This window comes from Neofelis nebulosa, chromosome 18, assembly GCF_028018385.1.
Source record: "Neofelis nebulosa isolate mNeoNeb1 chromosome 18, mNeoNeb1.pri, whole genome shotgun sequence".
Lineage (NCBI taxonomy): Eukaryota > Metazoa > Chordata > Mammalia > Carnivora > Felidae > Neofelis > Neofelis nebulosa.
In genome coordinates this window covers 35,862,820-35,881,151 of record NC_080799.1, presented here as the reverse complement: position 1 = coordinate 35,881,151, position 18,332 = coordinate 35,862,820, and the positions used below count along the sequence as shown (strand labels likewise).

Genomic DNA, 18,332 nt, shown 5'->3' with positions numbered 1-18,332 from the left:
GACTAGAGGCTCCATTCTGTCTCCTACCCCTTGGCTTCAGGACCTGGACGTCTCTGGGGAGGGAGGGAGGCATCTGGCCCTGTCCACCCCTCCTACCTGCTTCACTCAGGGTGCTGATGTTGTGACTCAGGCTGCCCGAGAGCCGGCCATGCCCAGGGCCCCAGGCGCAGACCCCACCCAGAGCCAGGCTGGCTGCATCGGCACGGAGGTTGGCCTGGCCCCCCAGGCTCCCCGTCTGGGCCTGCAGCCGCCCCCTCAGCCAGAGCTCTCTTGGCAAGGCGCAGGTGCCGTTCTGGGCAAGGATGCAGGGGATGCTGTGCATGCTGGTGCTGTTCCCTGCGTTCTCATGCTTGTCCCGCAGGAGGAAACCCAGCACAGCTGAGTCCGCAGTGACCCTGATGGCAGAGAAGTTGCACAGAGCAGAGGACTGGGCTGCTCTGGGCAGGAGGGAAGAGAATCCGGGGGTAGGACAAGTTGCTAGATCCATGATGTAATTCTAACTCTTGCCACAGGGGGAACGTCTGGGAAACGGACCAAATTAGAACAGCTCCCTCCCAGGAGGCTCTGAGGACCAAGCAAGCTACGAGCTAATTCACAAACAAGAGGGCTTTGGCAAAAACAAAGAGAAACAAACAAACATACCTAATAAGGGACGTCAGTTAATACCAGTGCTCGATTCCTGTTCCACAGAACCACAGACCACAGTGAAAGAACAGCCCCATTCTAGACACAACAAAACTGAGATCCAGCAAGGCTTGAGGGATCCAACCTTGAATTCCAGGGATAGACAAACTGCTCGGAGAGCTCTTCCATCCAGAAAAGACTCCACACCTTTGGGCCAGTCCGTGCCCATATATAACTCACACAAGAGGGGAATCTTGCTGTTATCAGAACCATTTACATCTACTGCCCCCGCCCAGTTTCATTGTCCAAATGCCCATAACACCTCCCCTCCTGTCATTCAAAGTTGGACTCACACGTTACCACCTCCAGGAAGGAGGCCCTTCTTCACCCCTGGGCTGGTTTAAACACCCCTGTTCTGTGCTTCCAGACAGAGAGCTCATGCAAATCTCAATCAGATTACAGAGTACACAACATTTTCCACACAGACAGAACTTTCTGACATAAACTGCCAATTATGCTCATAAATTCCTTATGTTGTAGGGTCCTATGTTACCATATCCTACAGGGTATTAACCAGTTAATCATGGATAACCAGAGTAAAACTTCATTAGAATATGATGAAGATATAATGAAATATTGTTGATGAGACAAGAATGGACCCCCACACAGAGTGGATTGATTTTCAACAAAGGTACAAAGCTAATTCAACAGAGAAAGGATGATCTTTTTATTTTTTTATTTATTCTTTATAGAGAGAGAGAGAAAGAGAGAGAGGGGGCACGCATGAGTGGAGGAGGGATAGAGGGAAAGAGAGAATACCAAGCAGGCTCCACGCCTGGCACAGAGCCTGATGTGGGGCTCGACCTCACGATCCCAGGATCATGACCTGAGGCAAAATCAAGCATTGGAAGTTCAATCGACTGAGCCACCCAGGCACCCCAGGATGGTCTTTTTAATAAATGTGAAATGACTGAAAATCCACAAGTAAAAAACTACCTCAACCCTTACCTGATCATATACACAAATTAATTCAAAATTAACCACAAACCCAAATTTAAACACTAAAACCATAAAGCTTCTAAGAAAAAATAAAAATGATGTGGCTTCAGGTTTAGTAAATAAAGATTTTGTACACAACCACAAAAGCATTATCCATAAAAGAAAAAAAAATAATCAACTGGAATTGATCAAAATTCAAAACTTGTGCTCTTTAAAAGACAAGAATTAATGAATCAAAGAATGAAAAGGCAAGCCACAGACTGGGAGAAGTTATTTTCAAAACACACATCTTACACAGGACTTGTGTAAATAACTCCAAATTCAATTTGGGAATTCAAGAAAACAACTCAATTTCAAAAAAATTTTTTTTAATATTTATTTTTAAGAGACAGACAGAGTTTAGGTGGGGAAGGGGCAGAGAGAGAGAGAGGGAGATACAGAATTCAAAGCAGGCTCCAGGCTCTGAGCTGTCAGCACAGTGGGGCTTGAACCCATCAGTTGTGAGATCATGACCTGAGCCAAAGTCAGACACTTAAGTGACTTAGCCACCCAGGCGCCCCAACAACTCAATGTTTTAAATGGACCAAAAGGTTTAAATAGACACTTTGCTCACAAAAATTCATAAGTAGTGTATAAACCTATGAAAAGATGTTCAACAAAATCAGTACTTAGGAAAATGCAAATTTATTTATTTATTTATTTATTTATTTATTTATTTATTTATTTTTCAATTTGAGGGAGAAAGAGAAAGAACATGTGCGGGCATGAGCAGGGGAGAGGGGTGGAAAAAGAGAGTAAGAGAATCCCAAGCAGGCTCCACGCTCAGTGCAGAGCCCAACATGGGGCTCAATCCCACGACCCTGGGATTATGACCTGAGCTGGGATCAAGAGTCAGATGCTCAACCAACTGAGCTACCCAGATTCCCCCAGAAAACGCCAATTTAAACCACAATGAGATTCCATCACCAATCAACACTGAAAACCCCCAAACCAAAAATGTGCGACACCAACTGCAAAAGCAAGGACACAGAGCAGCTAGGACCGTCACAGCGCTGGCGGGAATGTGAAATGGTACACCCATGCTGGAAGCGGTCCGGCATTTTCCTCCAGAGTTCGACACGTACTTGCCTTACAATCCAGCAAGCCCACTCAAGACAAATGAAACCATATGGTCCCTCAAAAACCTGTAGGCCAATGATTTTAGTGGCTTTATTCATAATTGGAAAATCCAAAAAAAAAATTGGACAATACTGAAACCAACCCAAATGCCCTTCAACTGTGAACAGATAATCTGCTGGATATCAGCACCATGGAATACTACTCAGCAAAGAAAAGGGATAAAGTGCTGATTCGTGCAACAACTTGGATGAATCTCGACCACATCATGTTGGGCGGAAGACGCCATACTCAACAGTTCACATACTGTTTCAATTCATGTCACATTATACAAAAGCCAAGGCTATAAGGGACAGACCACAGCTCAGGGGTTGCCGGGGTAGGGGTGGGGGGATGGTTAGGGAAGAGGCTGACCACAGTGGACCTTTGAGGGAAGATGTTAACTGTCCTGTACCCAGACTGTGTTGGGAGGTACATAACTTTGTGAGCTTAACAAAACGTAAAAGGTTTTCCCCTATATGTAAATTATACTCCAAGAAATTTTCTGTCAATAGTTGCCTTCAAAAATGAAGTAACACGTGTTACATGTTAAGAGATGGAGAGATCATCAGTGTAACTCAAAGTAAACTCAACACAAGTAGTTCTCTGGGACATGTTTTATTTGATTGTGTTTAAAATTTTTTTTTAATTTTATGTTTATTTTTGAGACAGAGAGACAGAGACAGAGATAGACTGCGAGCAGGGGAGGGGCGCAGAGATAGGGAGACACAGATCCAAAGCAGGCTCCAGGCTCTGAGCTGTCAGCACAGAGCCCGACGCAGGGATCAAACTCATCAACCGCGAGATCATGACCTGAGCCAGAGTCGGACGCTTAACCAACTGAGCCACCCAGGAGACCCATGTGTTTAAAAATTGTTTTGACCTATGTCATTTTATTATGAAATTTGGTTGGGGCACATTTAGCCAATTTGTGATTAGGGGGGGTCAGTGCTAATGTTAACTACCAGACTAGAGAATGGCACCCACGTCTTAGGGGTCAGGGCAGAATCTTCAGGTTCTGAAACACTGGGCCCTGGATAGATGTCCAGCTAGGGCGCTGTGGTCAAGGATGCTTGGTCAAAGGGTCCCTTTTTGTGTCATTCTGGCTTTGGGAACCTTGTTAATGTTTCACACGATCAAAAACCAAACACATAAAATCAATAAGGATAGGGGAAACCTAAAAATGGAATACAAACAGGAACCAGCAAACCCCACTGCATTTCAAATGATTAACAGAATCACACGGGGGTGGCAGGGGGATTAACCCTAACTAACATGTGAACACCGTGGTTGGATTTAGGCCTCCAATAACTACTTGGATGAACTCCAACCACATTATGTTCAGGCCAAAGACCAAAAAAAAAAAAAAAAAAAAATCTCATCAAATACTGAATTCTAGTTAATAGGGTTTCCTTTCACAGAGGTACAGGTTAGTGACTCTGAAACTACTTTCTGTGTATTGTAGGGCTGAGCAAATGAGTAATCCACTGTGGGTGGTTAGAGCCAGGTTTCTTTCTGTTGGAGAAAGGATGAGAAGGGTGAAAAGGGAAAACATGAGAATGAGCCTTTTGATGATAAATTGAAATTGAGGACATCAATGTGAATGAATGGTTTTAAACTTACCTATCTGTAGAAAGATACAGAAATGTGTGTGTGTGTGTGTGTGTGTGTGTGTGTGTGTGTGTGCACGTGCGCACACGTCTATTTTCCAGGTCCGTCCATTGAGAAAGTCTAGGACTGATAGTTCAGTAGGAATAAACACACCTAGCACCCAGCTCTTAGTTTCTACATATTATTTTGCATTAAAAGGAACCACGGATTCTTGGAGAAATGGCTTATTTCACGTGAGGGAAAATGTAAAATGAGACAAACATCTTTTGGGTCATAAAGGAAGGGAGTGCTCAAAGAATATGGAAACACATCAAAAAGACACACCATGGGGCACATGGGTGGCTCAGTTAACCGTCTAACTTCGGCTCAGGTCACGATCTCACGGTCCATGAGTTCAAGTTCTGTGTCAGGCTCTGTGCTGACAACTAAGCCTGGAGCCCGCTTCAGATTGTGTGTTCCCCTGTCTCTCTGCCCCTCCCCCGCTCATGTTCTCTCTCTCTCTCTCTCTCTCAAAAATATACATTAAAAAAAAGAAAAAAAGATATATGATGGGGCTCCGGGGTAGCACAGCTGGTTAAGAGTCCAATTTTTAAATTTGTTTTAATGTTTATTTATTTTTGAAACAGAGAGAGACAGAGAGAGAAAGTGCAAGTGGGGGAGGGGCAGAAAGAAAGAAGGAAACACAGAATCCGAAGCAGGCTCTAGGCTCTGAATTGTCAGTACACAGCCTGACGTGGGGCTCGAACCCATGAACTGGGAGACCATGACCTGAGCTGAAATTGGGTGCTCAACCGACTGAGCCACCCAGGTGCCCCAAGAGTTGACTCTTCATTTCAGCTCAGGTCATGATCTCACAGCTCCTAAGATCAAACCCTGTACTGGGCCGTATGCTGGCAGTGTGGAGCCTGCTTGAGATTCTGTCTCTCCTCTCTGCCCCTCCCCTACTTGTGCCAATGCGTTCTTGCGCTCGCTCGCTCTCTCTCTCTCTCTCTCTCTCTCTCTCTCTCCCCGCCTCTCAAAGTAAATAAATAAACATTTAAATAAAAGACGAATGAGCAGTATCACTTCTATTAACGGTGGGGAGCTTAACCGGACCAGCACTCCCAAGGTAACAATTGCAAACTCTGGGCAAAATGAAAAAACAGCAGTTATCTGAAAGTGACAGGAGAGTAGCCACAAATAGGCAGACCGTGGGCGGGACTTAACACTGGAGGAAATCACCAGCACTAAACGGGCTGTGTGTTTTCACTCTAACACCATGAAGGTGGACAACATTTGAACAGCAATCTGCACTCTAAGTGATTAGGGAATCTGAGAACAGAGGTCCAACCGGCAACAACAAATGGCAAGTAAAGTGGGAAATTCTGGAGGAAGCCACCTAGGGGAAACCCTAAATTCCACCTGCAAACTTCCTATCTTTGCTGATCCCCTGAATTTCACAGGAGCAGAAAAGACTCCAAGTAGCCCAGCAAAAATAAGAGAACTGAACTGATTTCAGCTGCATCCCACCAGAGGGGAGACAGTTTGGGTTCTGAATCTACCCAACTTAACTGTCAGCTAAAATAAGAAAAAAGCAGGGGTGCCTGGGTGGCTCAGTCAGTTGAGGGTCCAACTTCGGCTCAGGGCATGATCTCGTGGTTCATGACTTGAAGCCCCACATGAGTTCTCAGCTATTGGCACAGAACCTGGAGCCTGCTTCAGATTCACTGTCTCCCTGTCTCTCTGTGCCTACCCCACTCACTCTTTGTCTCTCTCTCAAAAATAAATAAACATTAAAAAAATAAAATAAAATAAAATAAAATAAAATAAAATAAAATAAAATAAAATAAAATAAAATATAGTAAGAAAAAAAACAAAGCCCACAAACAAAAACACTCTTCAGAGAAATAAAAAAGAACTCAAGTCTCTATATCATTGAAAATGTCCAGAATACAATCTCAAGTTGCTACACATACAAAGAAGCAGAACAAGGATTTTAGCAGACAAGGATTTTAGAACAGATCTTATAACTATGCTCAAGAATATAAAGAAAATTTTAAAAAGAATATAAGGAAAATATTCTTGTATTAAATGAACTGATAGGAAATCTCAGCTATAAAATGGAAATTTTTTTTTTTAAATCCTGATGGTGACTCTAGAACAAAAAATGCAAAATGTGAGATTAAAAAATGTATTGGAGCATCTTACAATTTTTGTCATGTGGCGTTTGGAGAAGACAGAAGAAAAAGTCATTGAGCTGGAAGACAGATCAATAGACATCTGAAGAAAAAAAAAAAGGAAAAATGACTAAAAAAAAAATCAGGAGAGCTTCAGAGACCTAGAAACAGTATCAAAAGTTCTAAAATTTATCAATTGGAAATCCCAAGGAGGAGAGGAAAGAGAAAATGGGACAGGAAAAATCTCTGAAGAAATAATTTTCCAAATGTGAAGATTTCCTAGATGTGTTCAGAGATATGCATACAGGGGTGCTCAGCGGCCCTGGGTGGCTCAGTTGGCTGACCATCCAACTCTTGATCTCAGCTAAGGTCATTATCCCAGGGTCATTAAATCGAGCCCTGCGTCAGGTTCCACGCTTGAGTGTGGAGTCTGCTTAAGATTCTCTCTCTCTGCCCCTCTGCCCCTCTCCCCTGCTCCCTTTCTCTCTCTCTAAAATAATAAAAACTAAGACATGCATCTACAAAATATCCTTCAAGAAAAAAGGAAGAACAACATTTTCAGACAAATCAAAATCAAGAGGGTTCATGGCTACTTAGCTTGCCTTCCAAGAAATGCTAAAGGTGGTTCTTTAAACAGTTTTTTAAAGTTTATTTATTTTAAGACAGAGAAACAGAGCACGAGCGGGGAGGGGCAGAGAAAGAGGGATAGGAAATCTCAAGCAGGCTCCACAGTGTCGATGAAGAGCCTGATGTGGGGCTCGAACCCACAAACCGCGAGATCATGACCTGAGCTGAAATCAAGAGTCAGACGCTTGGCGGACTGAGCCACCTGGGTGCCCCCAAAGGTGGTTCTTTAAAATGACAGGAAATGATACCAGGAAAAGGTTTTGATCTTTAGGAAGGAAGGAAGAATGCTAAAAATGATGAACACGTGTGCAAATACAAGAGCCATTTTATTTCTCTTAACGCCTTTCAAGTCAACACGACTGAAGCAAAAATTATAATACTGTGTTGTCGGTTTACAGCATATGTAGATCTCACAGAGAGGGCAACTATGGCAGAAAGGGTGGGGGGATCAAAGTCTAGGTTCTTAAAACTTATGTGACCTGCTCCAAAACAAATGCTAAGCAGAATGTTAAATAATATAAAGAAACAGAAGTTTAAAGGGCAGTAGATAAATTAAAGCTGAGTTCTATTTTTTTTTTAATTTTTCCAAAAGAAGGCAAGAAAAGAACAGAGGAACAATAAATATGAGAAAAAAGGGAACAAGTAGCAAAAGGGTAGACATAAATTCAACTATAGCTATAATCATATTAAACATCAACTGACTAACTAGTATAATTAAAAGGCAGAGATTGTCAAACTAGACATAAAAGCAAAATCCAGGGGCGCCTGGGTGGCTCAGGTGATTAAGCATCCAAATGATTTCAGTTCAGGTCATGATCTCAGGGTCATGAGACTGAGCCTTATGTCAGGCTCTGCACTGACTGTGGAGCCTGTTTAAGATTCTCTCCCTCTGGGGCGCCTGGGTGGCTTGGTCGGTTAAGCGTCCGACTTCAGCTCAGGTCATGATCTCACGGTCTGTGAGTTCGAGCCCCGCGTCGGGCTCTGTGCTGACAGCTCAGAGCCTGGAGCCTGTTTCAGATTCTGTGTCTCCCTCTCTCTCTGCTCCTCCCCTGTTCATGCTCTGTCTCTCTCTGTCTCAAAAATAAAATAAAACGTTAAAAAAAATTTTTTTTTAAAAAAAGATTCTCTCCCTCTGCCCCTCCTGTTTGTGCTCTCTCTCACTTTCAAAAAAAAAAAAAAAAAAGCAAAATCCAACTATATGTGGCCTACAAGAAATTTACCTCAAATATAAGGAAACAGATATGTTTAAAGTAAAAAGGTGACAAAATACATACAACGTAAATGCTAATAAAAAAGAGTGGCTACCTTAATGGCAGACAAAACAGACTTCCAAAAAAAGAGTCAGATGAGAGAGAGACAGCATATGTCACAATAAATGGGTTGACTCGTCAAGAAAGAATAATCATCATAAATGCTCATGCACCTAATACCAGCATGTCAACATGCATGAAGAAAAATGGGCAGAATCGAAGGAAGAAATAGAGAAAACTGTCATCACAGCTGTAGAGTTTAACACCCTCCTCTCATTAATGATACAGTAACAGGACAAAAAGAAAATCAGTGAGCGGCACCTGGGTGGCTCAGTCGGTTAAGCGTACTACTTTGGCTGAGGTCACGATCTCATGGTTTGTGAGTTCAAGCCCGGCAATGGGCTCTGTGCTGACAGCTCTGAGCCTGGAGCCTGCTTCAGATTCTGTGTCCCCCTCTTTCTCTTCCCCTCCCTGCTCATGCTCTGTCTCTCAAAAATAAATAAACCTTTAAAAATAATTTTAAAGAAAATCAGTGAGGCTATAGATCAACCAAGCAGTTGACCTAACTGACCTTTGTAGAACATTACATCCGACAACAGCAGGATACAAATTCCTGTTCAGTGCATAAGGTATGTTACAACACAGATTATATATTAACTTGTAAAACAAGTCACAACAAATTTTAAAAGACTGACCCTTGGACCACAATGAAAAGAAATATTAAAAAGCTACCTACAAAATTTTCAAATATTTGGAAATTAACCAACATACTTCTAAATAGTCCACGGGTCAAAAGAAGAAATCATAAGAGAAACGTGAAAATATTTCAAAATGAATAATAATGAAAACACACAACACCAAAATTTGTGGCAAGCAGCTCACAGAATCCTGAGAGGCAAATATATAGTTTTATATACTTCCATTAGAAAAGAAAAGAATCTAAAAATCAATGGCTTGAAAGTCCACCTTAATAAAATAGAGTAAATCCAAATTGAGGGTAAGAAAAGAAAGGGCAAGACAATGGAATCAATGAAATCGGAAGGTGACAACCAGAGAGAAAACAAAACCAAATATTGCTTGAGGAGATAAAAATTGATGTAATCCTAGCTAGACTGATAAAAGAGAGGAAAACAAGTAACGACTATCAGGAATGAAAGAAGGAACATACTATATATAGATGCTACGTATATTGAAAGGATAATAATAGATACAATGAATAACTTTATGCCAATAAACTTGACAACTTAGTTGAGACGGACAAATCCCCTGACAAGGGTGACTTTCAAACTGACATAAGATGAAATAGAAAAATCTCAATAGCTTTACATCTATCCATTTTCCAGAAAACTTTTCCACAAAGAAAATTCCAGATCATGGGTAGAGTCCATCAGACACTTAGAGGAGCATGAATACCAATCTTATACAAACTCTTCTGGATAATAAAAGGAGGAAATGCTCCCATGACCTGTTTTATGAGCTCAGCACACAAAGGAAAAAAACAGTCCTCTTAACAGTGGAGAAACTTGGCAGACACTGTGTTCATCAAATGACCAAAGCTAACGCCACCAATACTGGGACACAGGGCAGCGTGTGGGTGGCACAGTGGGTTAAGCGTCCTGCTCTTGATTTCGGCTCAGGTCGTAATCTTGCAGTTCATGAGTTTCAGTTCCACATTGGGCTCTGTGCTGACATTATGGAGCCTGCTTAGGATTCTCTCTCTCTCCTGCTCTCTTTGCCCTGCTCGCTCTCGCGCTCTCCCTCTCTCCCCCTCCCTCCCTCCCTCTCTAAATAAATAAATAAATAAATAAATAAATAAATAAATAACTTAAAAATTCTGGGACATACTGATATTAGGTACTTCCAGATATGATGGCACATCACTACTGTAACTTGCTTGAAAGTAGTCACGAGGAAGCATCAGATAAGCTCCAAAATGACTTCCCTATATCCTTCAAAAATGTAAATACCATGAAAGGGAAAGGAATACTCTATGTTTTCTGATTTTGATAGTTGCATTGTAGGATGTAGGAGAATATCTTCACGTGTAAGGAAAAAAACACTGCACTATTTAGGAGTAAAGAATTATCATGTCTGCAACTTAGTCAAACACAGCTCAGGAATCAAGTGTATTTTTATACACAAATAAAAATGTCACAGACACACTTATATATGTGTGTATAGAGAGAGAGACAAAGAGGTAAAGAAGAATAATAAAGTAATTGTGGTAAAATGTCAGTAATTGGTGAAGCTGGGTAAAGGGTGTAGGGCATTATTTGTGCTATTCTTGCCACTTTTCTGCACATCCGAAATTTTGTCAAAATTAAAAGTATTAGAAAAAAAATATGCTTGGGGAACACTGCTCCCAACCCTTCCTCCTGGATTTTTCTAATGTCCATTAGTACATAAAAGGCTGTGACAAGTCCTGCATAAGGAAACCTACTTGGTGTTTCGTTACAAGATTCACCTCGTCGACGAGGTGTTAATTTCTGACAAAGGGGTGTTGTCAGTATGTGAGATGCTGAAAGAGAGTATACGTGGGCTTCAAAACCTGTAGGATTTAATCTACCCTGTAGTTCCACAGAAAGGGCTTTTCTCCAAGACCCCCACTGCCCCTGCCCCATGGCGTTCCCCAGGCTCACCCTCTCTGAATGTCTCCTTCTGCTTCAACACGCCCTTGAGGGTCAGGAGGTGGGGCACAGCTGGCCAGCCAGCCACCGTGTGCCGCGCTTGGCTCTGCAGGGTCAGGACCTGGCCTCCCCTCTGCTCCGCCGAAGCCTTGAGGACAAGCTGTGCTGTGCTCTGGTCCACCAGCACCTTGTACAACAGCCAAACCCTAGAAAGGAACGTGATGGGAATAAAGGCAGTACCTACACTGCGGGCAGACCGTGAAAGGCGGTCCCTGCACCCCACCGTCCAGACCCCCCACAGGACTGCTTCTATCGGGCTCTCAGCCCATGGAGACGCAGTCTAACAGCAGCTAAGATCATAGGCTTTGCGGTCAGCCAAACCTGGATCTGAATCTCAGTGCTGCTGCTCACTAACTGTGGCCTTGGACGACAGAACCTCTCTGAGCCTGTTTCTTCTATTGCCAAGTGGAGGATAAAAAAGAACCACTGACATTGAGTGGATATTGCTGATATTTTATCTATGCATCATATGATACTGAACGATGAGAAAATAAACAGCTTCAAGAAGCCTGGTGTTAAGCTTCCTAGAGAGCTGGCGCAGGGGACGTGATCCCTACTGTCCACATAGGAAGCTCTATTGTAAGACACCATGGGAGGCACCTCTCTTGGGGATCAACGGTGCAAACCACACAGTTTTGAATGTGTGTGTTTCCCTACAGCCTTTGCAAGTAATGCCACTGGTTGGTTTCTCTTTTTGCATTGGCTACTAGGATGCTTAAAGCCAAATCTTAAGCTGGGCTCCAACCAATGTAGAAGATCTCGTGGCCTGCATTTTGTTTCCTAAAGCCACTTTGAGCACCTCCCTATTTTCCTCAGTTTTCTTTTCCCTTCATGCTAATTTCCTCATGTGTTTTGAAAAATCTAGGACAAAAATTGGCAAACTATGGGCCTGTGGGCCAAAACCAGCCCACCACCTGTTTTGTAAATAAAGTTTTATCGGAACACAGCTGCACCCATTCATCCCCATATCAGCTAAGATACCTCTGGGCTACAAGAGCAGGGTGGTTCCCACCAGGACCATATAGTCCATAGATCCAAAAATATTTACCACCTAGCCCTTTGCTGAAAGTTTGTCAATTCCTGACCTAGAACAACATACATTTTTATAATTTGCCTCAAACCCTTTTCCGACTGGAGATAAGGAAGGACGTTTGGACAGGTGGATGAATGGATGGATGGATGGATGGACGGACAGCTACAGAGGGTAACCCTGGGGACAAAATCATCCAGGACTATACCTGAAACCTTGGGTCTCCTCAAATTCACAAAAGCTGCCAACGCTGGGGCCGCAGGGGAAACAGGGCACTAATACTTAACAGAGACCCAATCTGTGCCAGAAGGTATCACACTGAGAAGAGCAATGCTAATGGCAGCTGGGGAGTGAATATTCTCGCGGGACAGTGCTGGTGTGGCGTTCACGTGCGCTGCTCCATTAACCTGAGGACAGCCCTAAGCAGCAGGCTGAGAAGGGCACAGTGGCTGGCCCGCAACCCAGAGGCTGCGCTGGGATTTGAACCCGGGCAGCTGGCTCCAGAGCCCAGGCTCCTAACGGCCGGATCGCGGCGGATAAACGGGCATGCGCAGTGAAGGTCATGAGCTCGCGGTTGGGGAGTTCAAGCCCCATACCGGGCTCTGCGCTGACAGTGGGAGCCTGCTTGGGATTCTCTCTCTCTTTCCTCTCTCTGCCCCTCCCCGACTCGTGCTTTCTGTCTCTCTCAAAACGAATAAACTAAAAAAAAAAAAAAAAAAAAAAAAAAAAAAAAAAAAAAAAAAAAAAAAGAATGGCCTAAGTAGGGAGGATTTAGGCCTGGTCCCCGAGGGACGCAAGGGGGCGCCTCTGAGCCATGATTTCCCATTTCTCCGGGACACCAGCCCTTTGCCCTCCAAGGTCCCTCCCTGCTCACAGGGCCTCTGGGGACCCTCACCTGGCTGAGGCCACCTTGCTGGACAGCTGCAGCTGAACAGCCCTGGGGGCGCGTTGGACTGCCTGGCGGAGGAGGACACTGGCGCCCCAGGCCCTGCTGCTTCTCCGGGTGTCCTGGCTGGTGTCGGCCTCCAGCAGAAGCAGCTCACGGTCGGAGGCGTGCACAGACAGGGAGCCGCCGAAGCTGCGGTGCCTGCACCTGAAGGGAGGCAGGAGAGGACTCCGAAGTGGAGGGAGTTCAGGAAGGGTCTGTGGGAGCCAGCTATGTGGGAAGGCCCTTCCTCCTAGAAGCGTTCCTGAGCCACTCCAGCTGTGAGAACCACCAAGCAGGCACACAGGAAGAGAGAGGAGGCAGAGGGAAGAAGGGTGGGTGGCCTTCCCCGACCCCAGAAGACCTCCAGAAGCTCCAGGGCTCAAGGTGGGGAGTGTGCGGTGTAGGAGGAGGAGCCATACTGGGGGTGGGGGGTGGGGGGGCAGGCAGAGGGAAAGTCTTGGCCAGGCTCCCAGGGGTGGGGGTGAGCTGAAGCCCCTTTCCTAATCCAGGCCTCAGTTTCCCCATTGGTCCAGCCTGGGAGGTGCAGCGCAGTGATGTGGGAAGCTTGTAAAACTATGCCTGGTCCCTCCATGGATGAAATGATCAAGTGGTCCATCCACGCAATGGAATATTAGTAATAAGAAGCTCCAGAAAGACGTGGAGGGACCTTAAATGCAGCTCACAAAGTGCAAGAAGCCAGTCTGAAAAGGCTGGAGGTTTTAGAACATTCCTGGACCCCACCGGTCCTGGACCCACCTTCCGATGGAAACCACCGGAAGATTTCAACCGTATGACATTCTGGAAAAAGGTAGAACCAGACGTCAAGGGCTCAGAGGGAGCTAGGGGGTTAAGGGGAAGAAGGGATCCACAGATGGAACACGGGGGATTTCTAGGGCAGGGAAACCACTCCGTGTGATACAGTAAAGAAGGGTATATGACATTCTTTGTTTGGCAAAACCCTCACAACCATACATCCCCCAGAGGGAACCCGGATGTAAACTACAGACTTTGTTTAATAATAATATATTAATACTGGCTCGCCAGTTAGGATGTATTACACTCACGCAAGATACTCCTAAGAGGGAAAACTATGAGGAAAAGGGAACTCTCCGTACTTTCCATGCATCTATTCTGCAAACCTACAAACCACTCTGGAAAATGAAGTTTATTAATTCTTTTTCAAGTATGCCCGGGACCCCCTGACCAATCAACTCAGCGCCTCCAGGGCTGGGGTCCAGGAATGTTCTAAAACCTCCATAGGTGATTCCAACATGGCTTGGGCTGAGAACTTTTAAGTCACACCCATGTTTTCTCCGACTGGGCCTCTGCGGGCCCGAAGACTCCCATAAAGCATGCGCCCTCAAGAGGGGCAATATCGCCCCCGAATTGCAAAACCTGATCTGTGGAGGGGTGGATTAAAAGAAAAAAACTTCTTATGTGTAAATCGTAGATGTGCATTCTGCACGCAAACAAACACAGGACGTCTGTGTTATTAAAATTTCAATTAGGGGGTGTGTGGTAGGGGCCGCTGGCTGGTTTGTACACGTGCACCCTGAATGCTGTTTATCGCTCTCTTGAGAATGTACGGATCCCGTGCTCCGTCTGAGTTCCCATCAAGCAGGATATGTAGGAAAAACATGTTCAGCGTTCAAGGTCAGGGACTCCAGAGGTGGCCAAGGGGGAGCATCTCCTTTGTAACAAAGAACGTCTGTATGGCAGACCGTGATCTCCTTGGAGCTGGCCATGCAAGGAGGGAAAAGGCAACAGATAGCTGGCTGGGCTAGATGCCGCGGGTAGATCCCAGCAGCGGATGTTTTGTCCACTGTGCTGTTCCTGGACTCCCTATACGTAAGTTTCCCCCAATAATCCTGTTTTCTTTGCCGTATCCGGGTCATTTCTTCCATCTCACTGGGCCATCACCCACCCTCACCTTAGAGTCTGCCCGGGAGCAGTTGCCTAATTGCCGGGCTAGCCATGAGGCTGGAGAGAAACCTCCACGAGTGGTAAGGTGTTGGAAAGGGGAAAAGGGGAAAAAATCCACAGGGGGATATGTCAAGTCGGCCAGTGACCTCTGTGTGGGGAGGGATGGCCCATACGTCAGATGCTTGTGGAGCGCCGTGCGAGGACAGGGACGCCCTGAAAACGCCAGCCAGTCCAACGCACTTGTTGGAGATGCCGCCCACAGGGGCAGGGGAGGGAAGCCGGAGCGGGACAGCAAGCGAGAGAACTCAGTGTGCCGTCCGGCGAAGCTCGGAGGACACAGGAGGCCAGCGATTAAGACGCAGGCACCTGACTAACAGGTATTTACCCAGAGGATACAAACATAATTCAAAGGGTTAAACAAGACTCTGCCAAGAGACTGTGCTGTCTGGGACAGGCTGCAGGAGTTAACAGGACAATGAAAGCAGTCCTCATGTCAGGCTGCCCCCCACACAATGATGCGATCCCACTGTACTCGTCACTGCTGACACCTGGCTCGGTATCGACGCGCATCCATTCCCGCAGGTGCGTTCCCCTCTCCGTGGGGATGGCTACGGGCATGCGGTGCCCGGGGCTGGCCCTACTTACCCTGGACTGCACTGGACGCTACACCTGGGACACTACATCCCTGCCTGCCGGGCCATCTACTCACTCGCTTACAGGAGAAACCTACCAGCTGGAAGGTGCTCAGGGCCCGACGTAGAACCGAAAACACATCTTAGCGGCTCTGTCCCCTGGCCGTGGTCTTCCCCTCTGCGGCCACCACGGACGCAAGGTGGCAAGACACACGGCTGCCATCTTTAATTCCACCTGTAAGGCAATCCCCCTCCTTACCTAGGAGAGTTCCCGAATAAGGCAAGTAGTTCTGCCAAGTGGGAGAGCTCGTGATGTGTTAACCGCAACACGAGGGACACGCGCTCTCATCAAAACCGAATGCTGCTCATATACACCTGAACGTTCCCACGACGTCTCCCAAGCCACGGCTAGTTCAAGCACACAGAGTAAACCTGCTGATTCCCTGGCTACTGACCCGGCTTGGTTCAATCGCTCGCCTTCTTCCTAGCAAAATGCTTTCCAGAGTTTCACAATCGTTTGTGCTTCCCTAGCCCCGGGACGCTGCGGCGTGCACCGTGGCTCTGGGATTTGGTTACAGTGCACCTCGGCATACCGGCTCCAGCGACGCCGCGGATGAGAGGCGTGAGAAGAACGTGTGGGCCGTCCAGGGTGCACAGGGGTGGAGCGTACGGGACGTGCTGCCGGCTGCTTTGCGCACGCACACCCCGAACACCCCTGTACGTCACTGTCTTGAGGATGTCCACATCCTGCGCTCCCTCTATATTCCCATCAGGCGGGATATGCAGAAAAAAACATGTTCAGTGTTCAAGGTCAAGGGCTCGGGGGACGGCCAGCCTGGTGCGCCTCCTTGATAACAAAGAATGCCCGGATGACAGGCCTTGATCTCCCTGGAGCGCTGGTCAGGCGAGGAGGGGGAGGGCTGCAGATACTTGCTAGGCTACTTGCGACCCTACAGAAGCTTGCTGTGCACAGAGTCCAGCAGCAGATGCTTTGGGGGGGCTCCAGGAGTGGGACAGAGGCTGACAAGGCTGGGCTCCCGAGCCCCACTTCACCCACAGAGATAACGTAAACAAAGGGTGCTGCTGTTTTAAAAAGTGACGACGAAGTCTGAGCCCGTGAGATGACCCAGCATCCCCATCATCAGCTACATCCACTTAATGGGGACATGGGCTCCACAGCCGGACCGGCCGGGTGCCCATCTGGGATCCTCTACCTACACGCTCAGTGACCTTGTACAAGTCACATCACCTCTCTGTCTCAGACTCTCATGTGCAAGATGCTACAACGGCACAGTCACGGGGTAGCCATGAGAGGAGCCACGTGAAGGGCTGAGAACAGAGCCCGGCACGTGGTAAACACTCAACAGACAGCAGCTCCCATCACAAGGGATTACGGTGACAGCATGGCCTCAAATATGGGATGCCAGCGGCCCTGAGATGTGCCGTGACTTTATGGACCCCGGCGAGAGCAAAAAAGCTGGTAACAAAACAATGAAGCTATGTGGGTCTGAAGACACATCCTGATTTCAGAGCTGTTGACACATTGTAACAGGTGCCTCTGAGAAGGACCAGCTTTCATAATCCAAAGCTCTTCTCAGGCTCCTTTATAGAGTTTCCAAAGCCACGAGCACAGGGATGAGCACACAGCAGGCATTTAAAAACTGCCTTCGAGTTCTGAGCCTCATCACCCGTCTACACCTCCGTCTCCCTAGCCCATGGCTTGATTCCTGTGTATGTGGTGCATACAGCTTGCTCCACGAAGCAACCAACGTGCAGGGGCTTTCTGAGCACCCAGTGCTGCGTGAACAGAGCTCAGCCTTCCTGCCTGGCTCCTTCTCTCCGCCCTTTATTTCCTTGTCAGGTGAAACCCTTCGTGTTTCCACCCCACACCAGGCAAAATACTCCAGGGTCAAAAATGATCAGATGGCCTCCCCCAAACACAGGACGGGGTTTAGAGGACAATTCTGCTTCTCTCCATTTTCAAGGGTGAAATGTGATCGTTCTACCCCCCAGGGAGCCAAAACCCCTTCTGGCCTGGACAATCACTTCCAAATGATGGATTTGGAAACCTCCCTGCCATCTGTTCTTGATTCTGGACTGGCTGTCTGGCTCAGCTTAACATCCTGGGGTGGCCTCCCCCCACCCCACACTGGGGCCTCCATTGTCCCTTCCTTCCGCCCCATCTCCCAGCAAGCTGGCGGCTCCGAGACAGCACTTGGCAGGCAATTCGAGGTCATCCCATAGGGCCCACGTCCGTACCTGTAAGTTTGGAGGAAATGGGGGTCTGTGGGGATGCCTGAGCTGGAAGAGGAACACCAAGTGGGAGTCAGATCCGTTCAGCTGGACTGAGACCTGTTGAGAGGCCGAGGGGGAGGGGGAGGGTCAGAGGGAGCAGAGGAGGGAGAGGGAGAACCCCAGAAGGTAGCTGGCTGGGCACTCCAAGGGGGACGGTCATCCCAGAGTTTGCCCAAAGCCCAGGCCAACAGCACGTTCTGTGATGCTTCTTGGCCCCAGATGTTACTCAGGCTCTGTTACTTGCAAGCGTGACAAGTACAGCCCCAGACATGGGGCTGGGAAGATAACTCTGGGACCCTGGAACCCCTACGTCCCCTGCCACGGTGCCTGCTCATGTCTCCCATGTCCACGGCTGCATTCTCTCTGACCCTGACCAGGAAGTAGGCACTGGACAACGGGCTTTATAACCATCGCC

General features: G+C 46.9%; 1 protein-coding gene across 1 annotated transcript in view; it reads right to left on the bottom strand.

Moving 5' to 3' along the window:
- LOC131500959 (uncharacterized) overlaps positions 1-18,332 on the bottom strand; it is a 139,641-nt gene that overhangs the window by 55,710 nt on the left and 65,599 nt on the right. Inside the window, 6 exon segments of the mRNA XM_058710564.1 lie at positions 97-395; positions 2,789-2,798; positions 11,062-11,255; positions 13,035-13,232; positions 17,440-17,451; positions 17,874-17,974. Of these exon segments, the coding sequence (XP_058566547.1) occupies positions 97-395; positions 2,789-2,798; positions 11,062-11,255; positions 13,035-13,232; positions 17,440-17,451; positions 17,874-17,974 (814 nt within the window).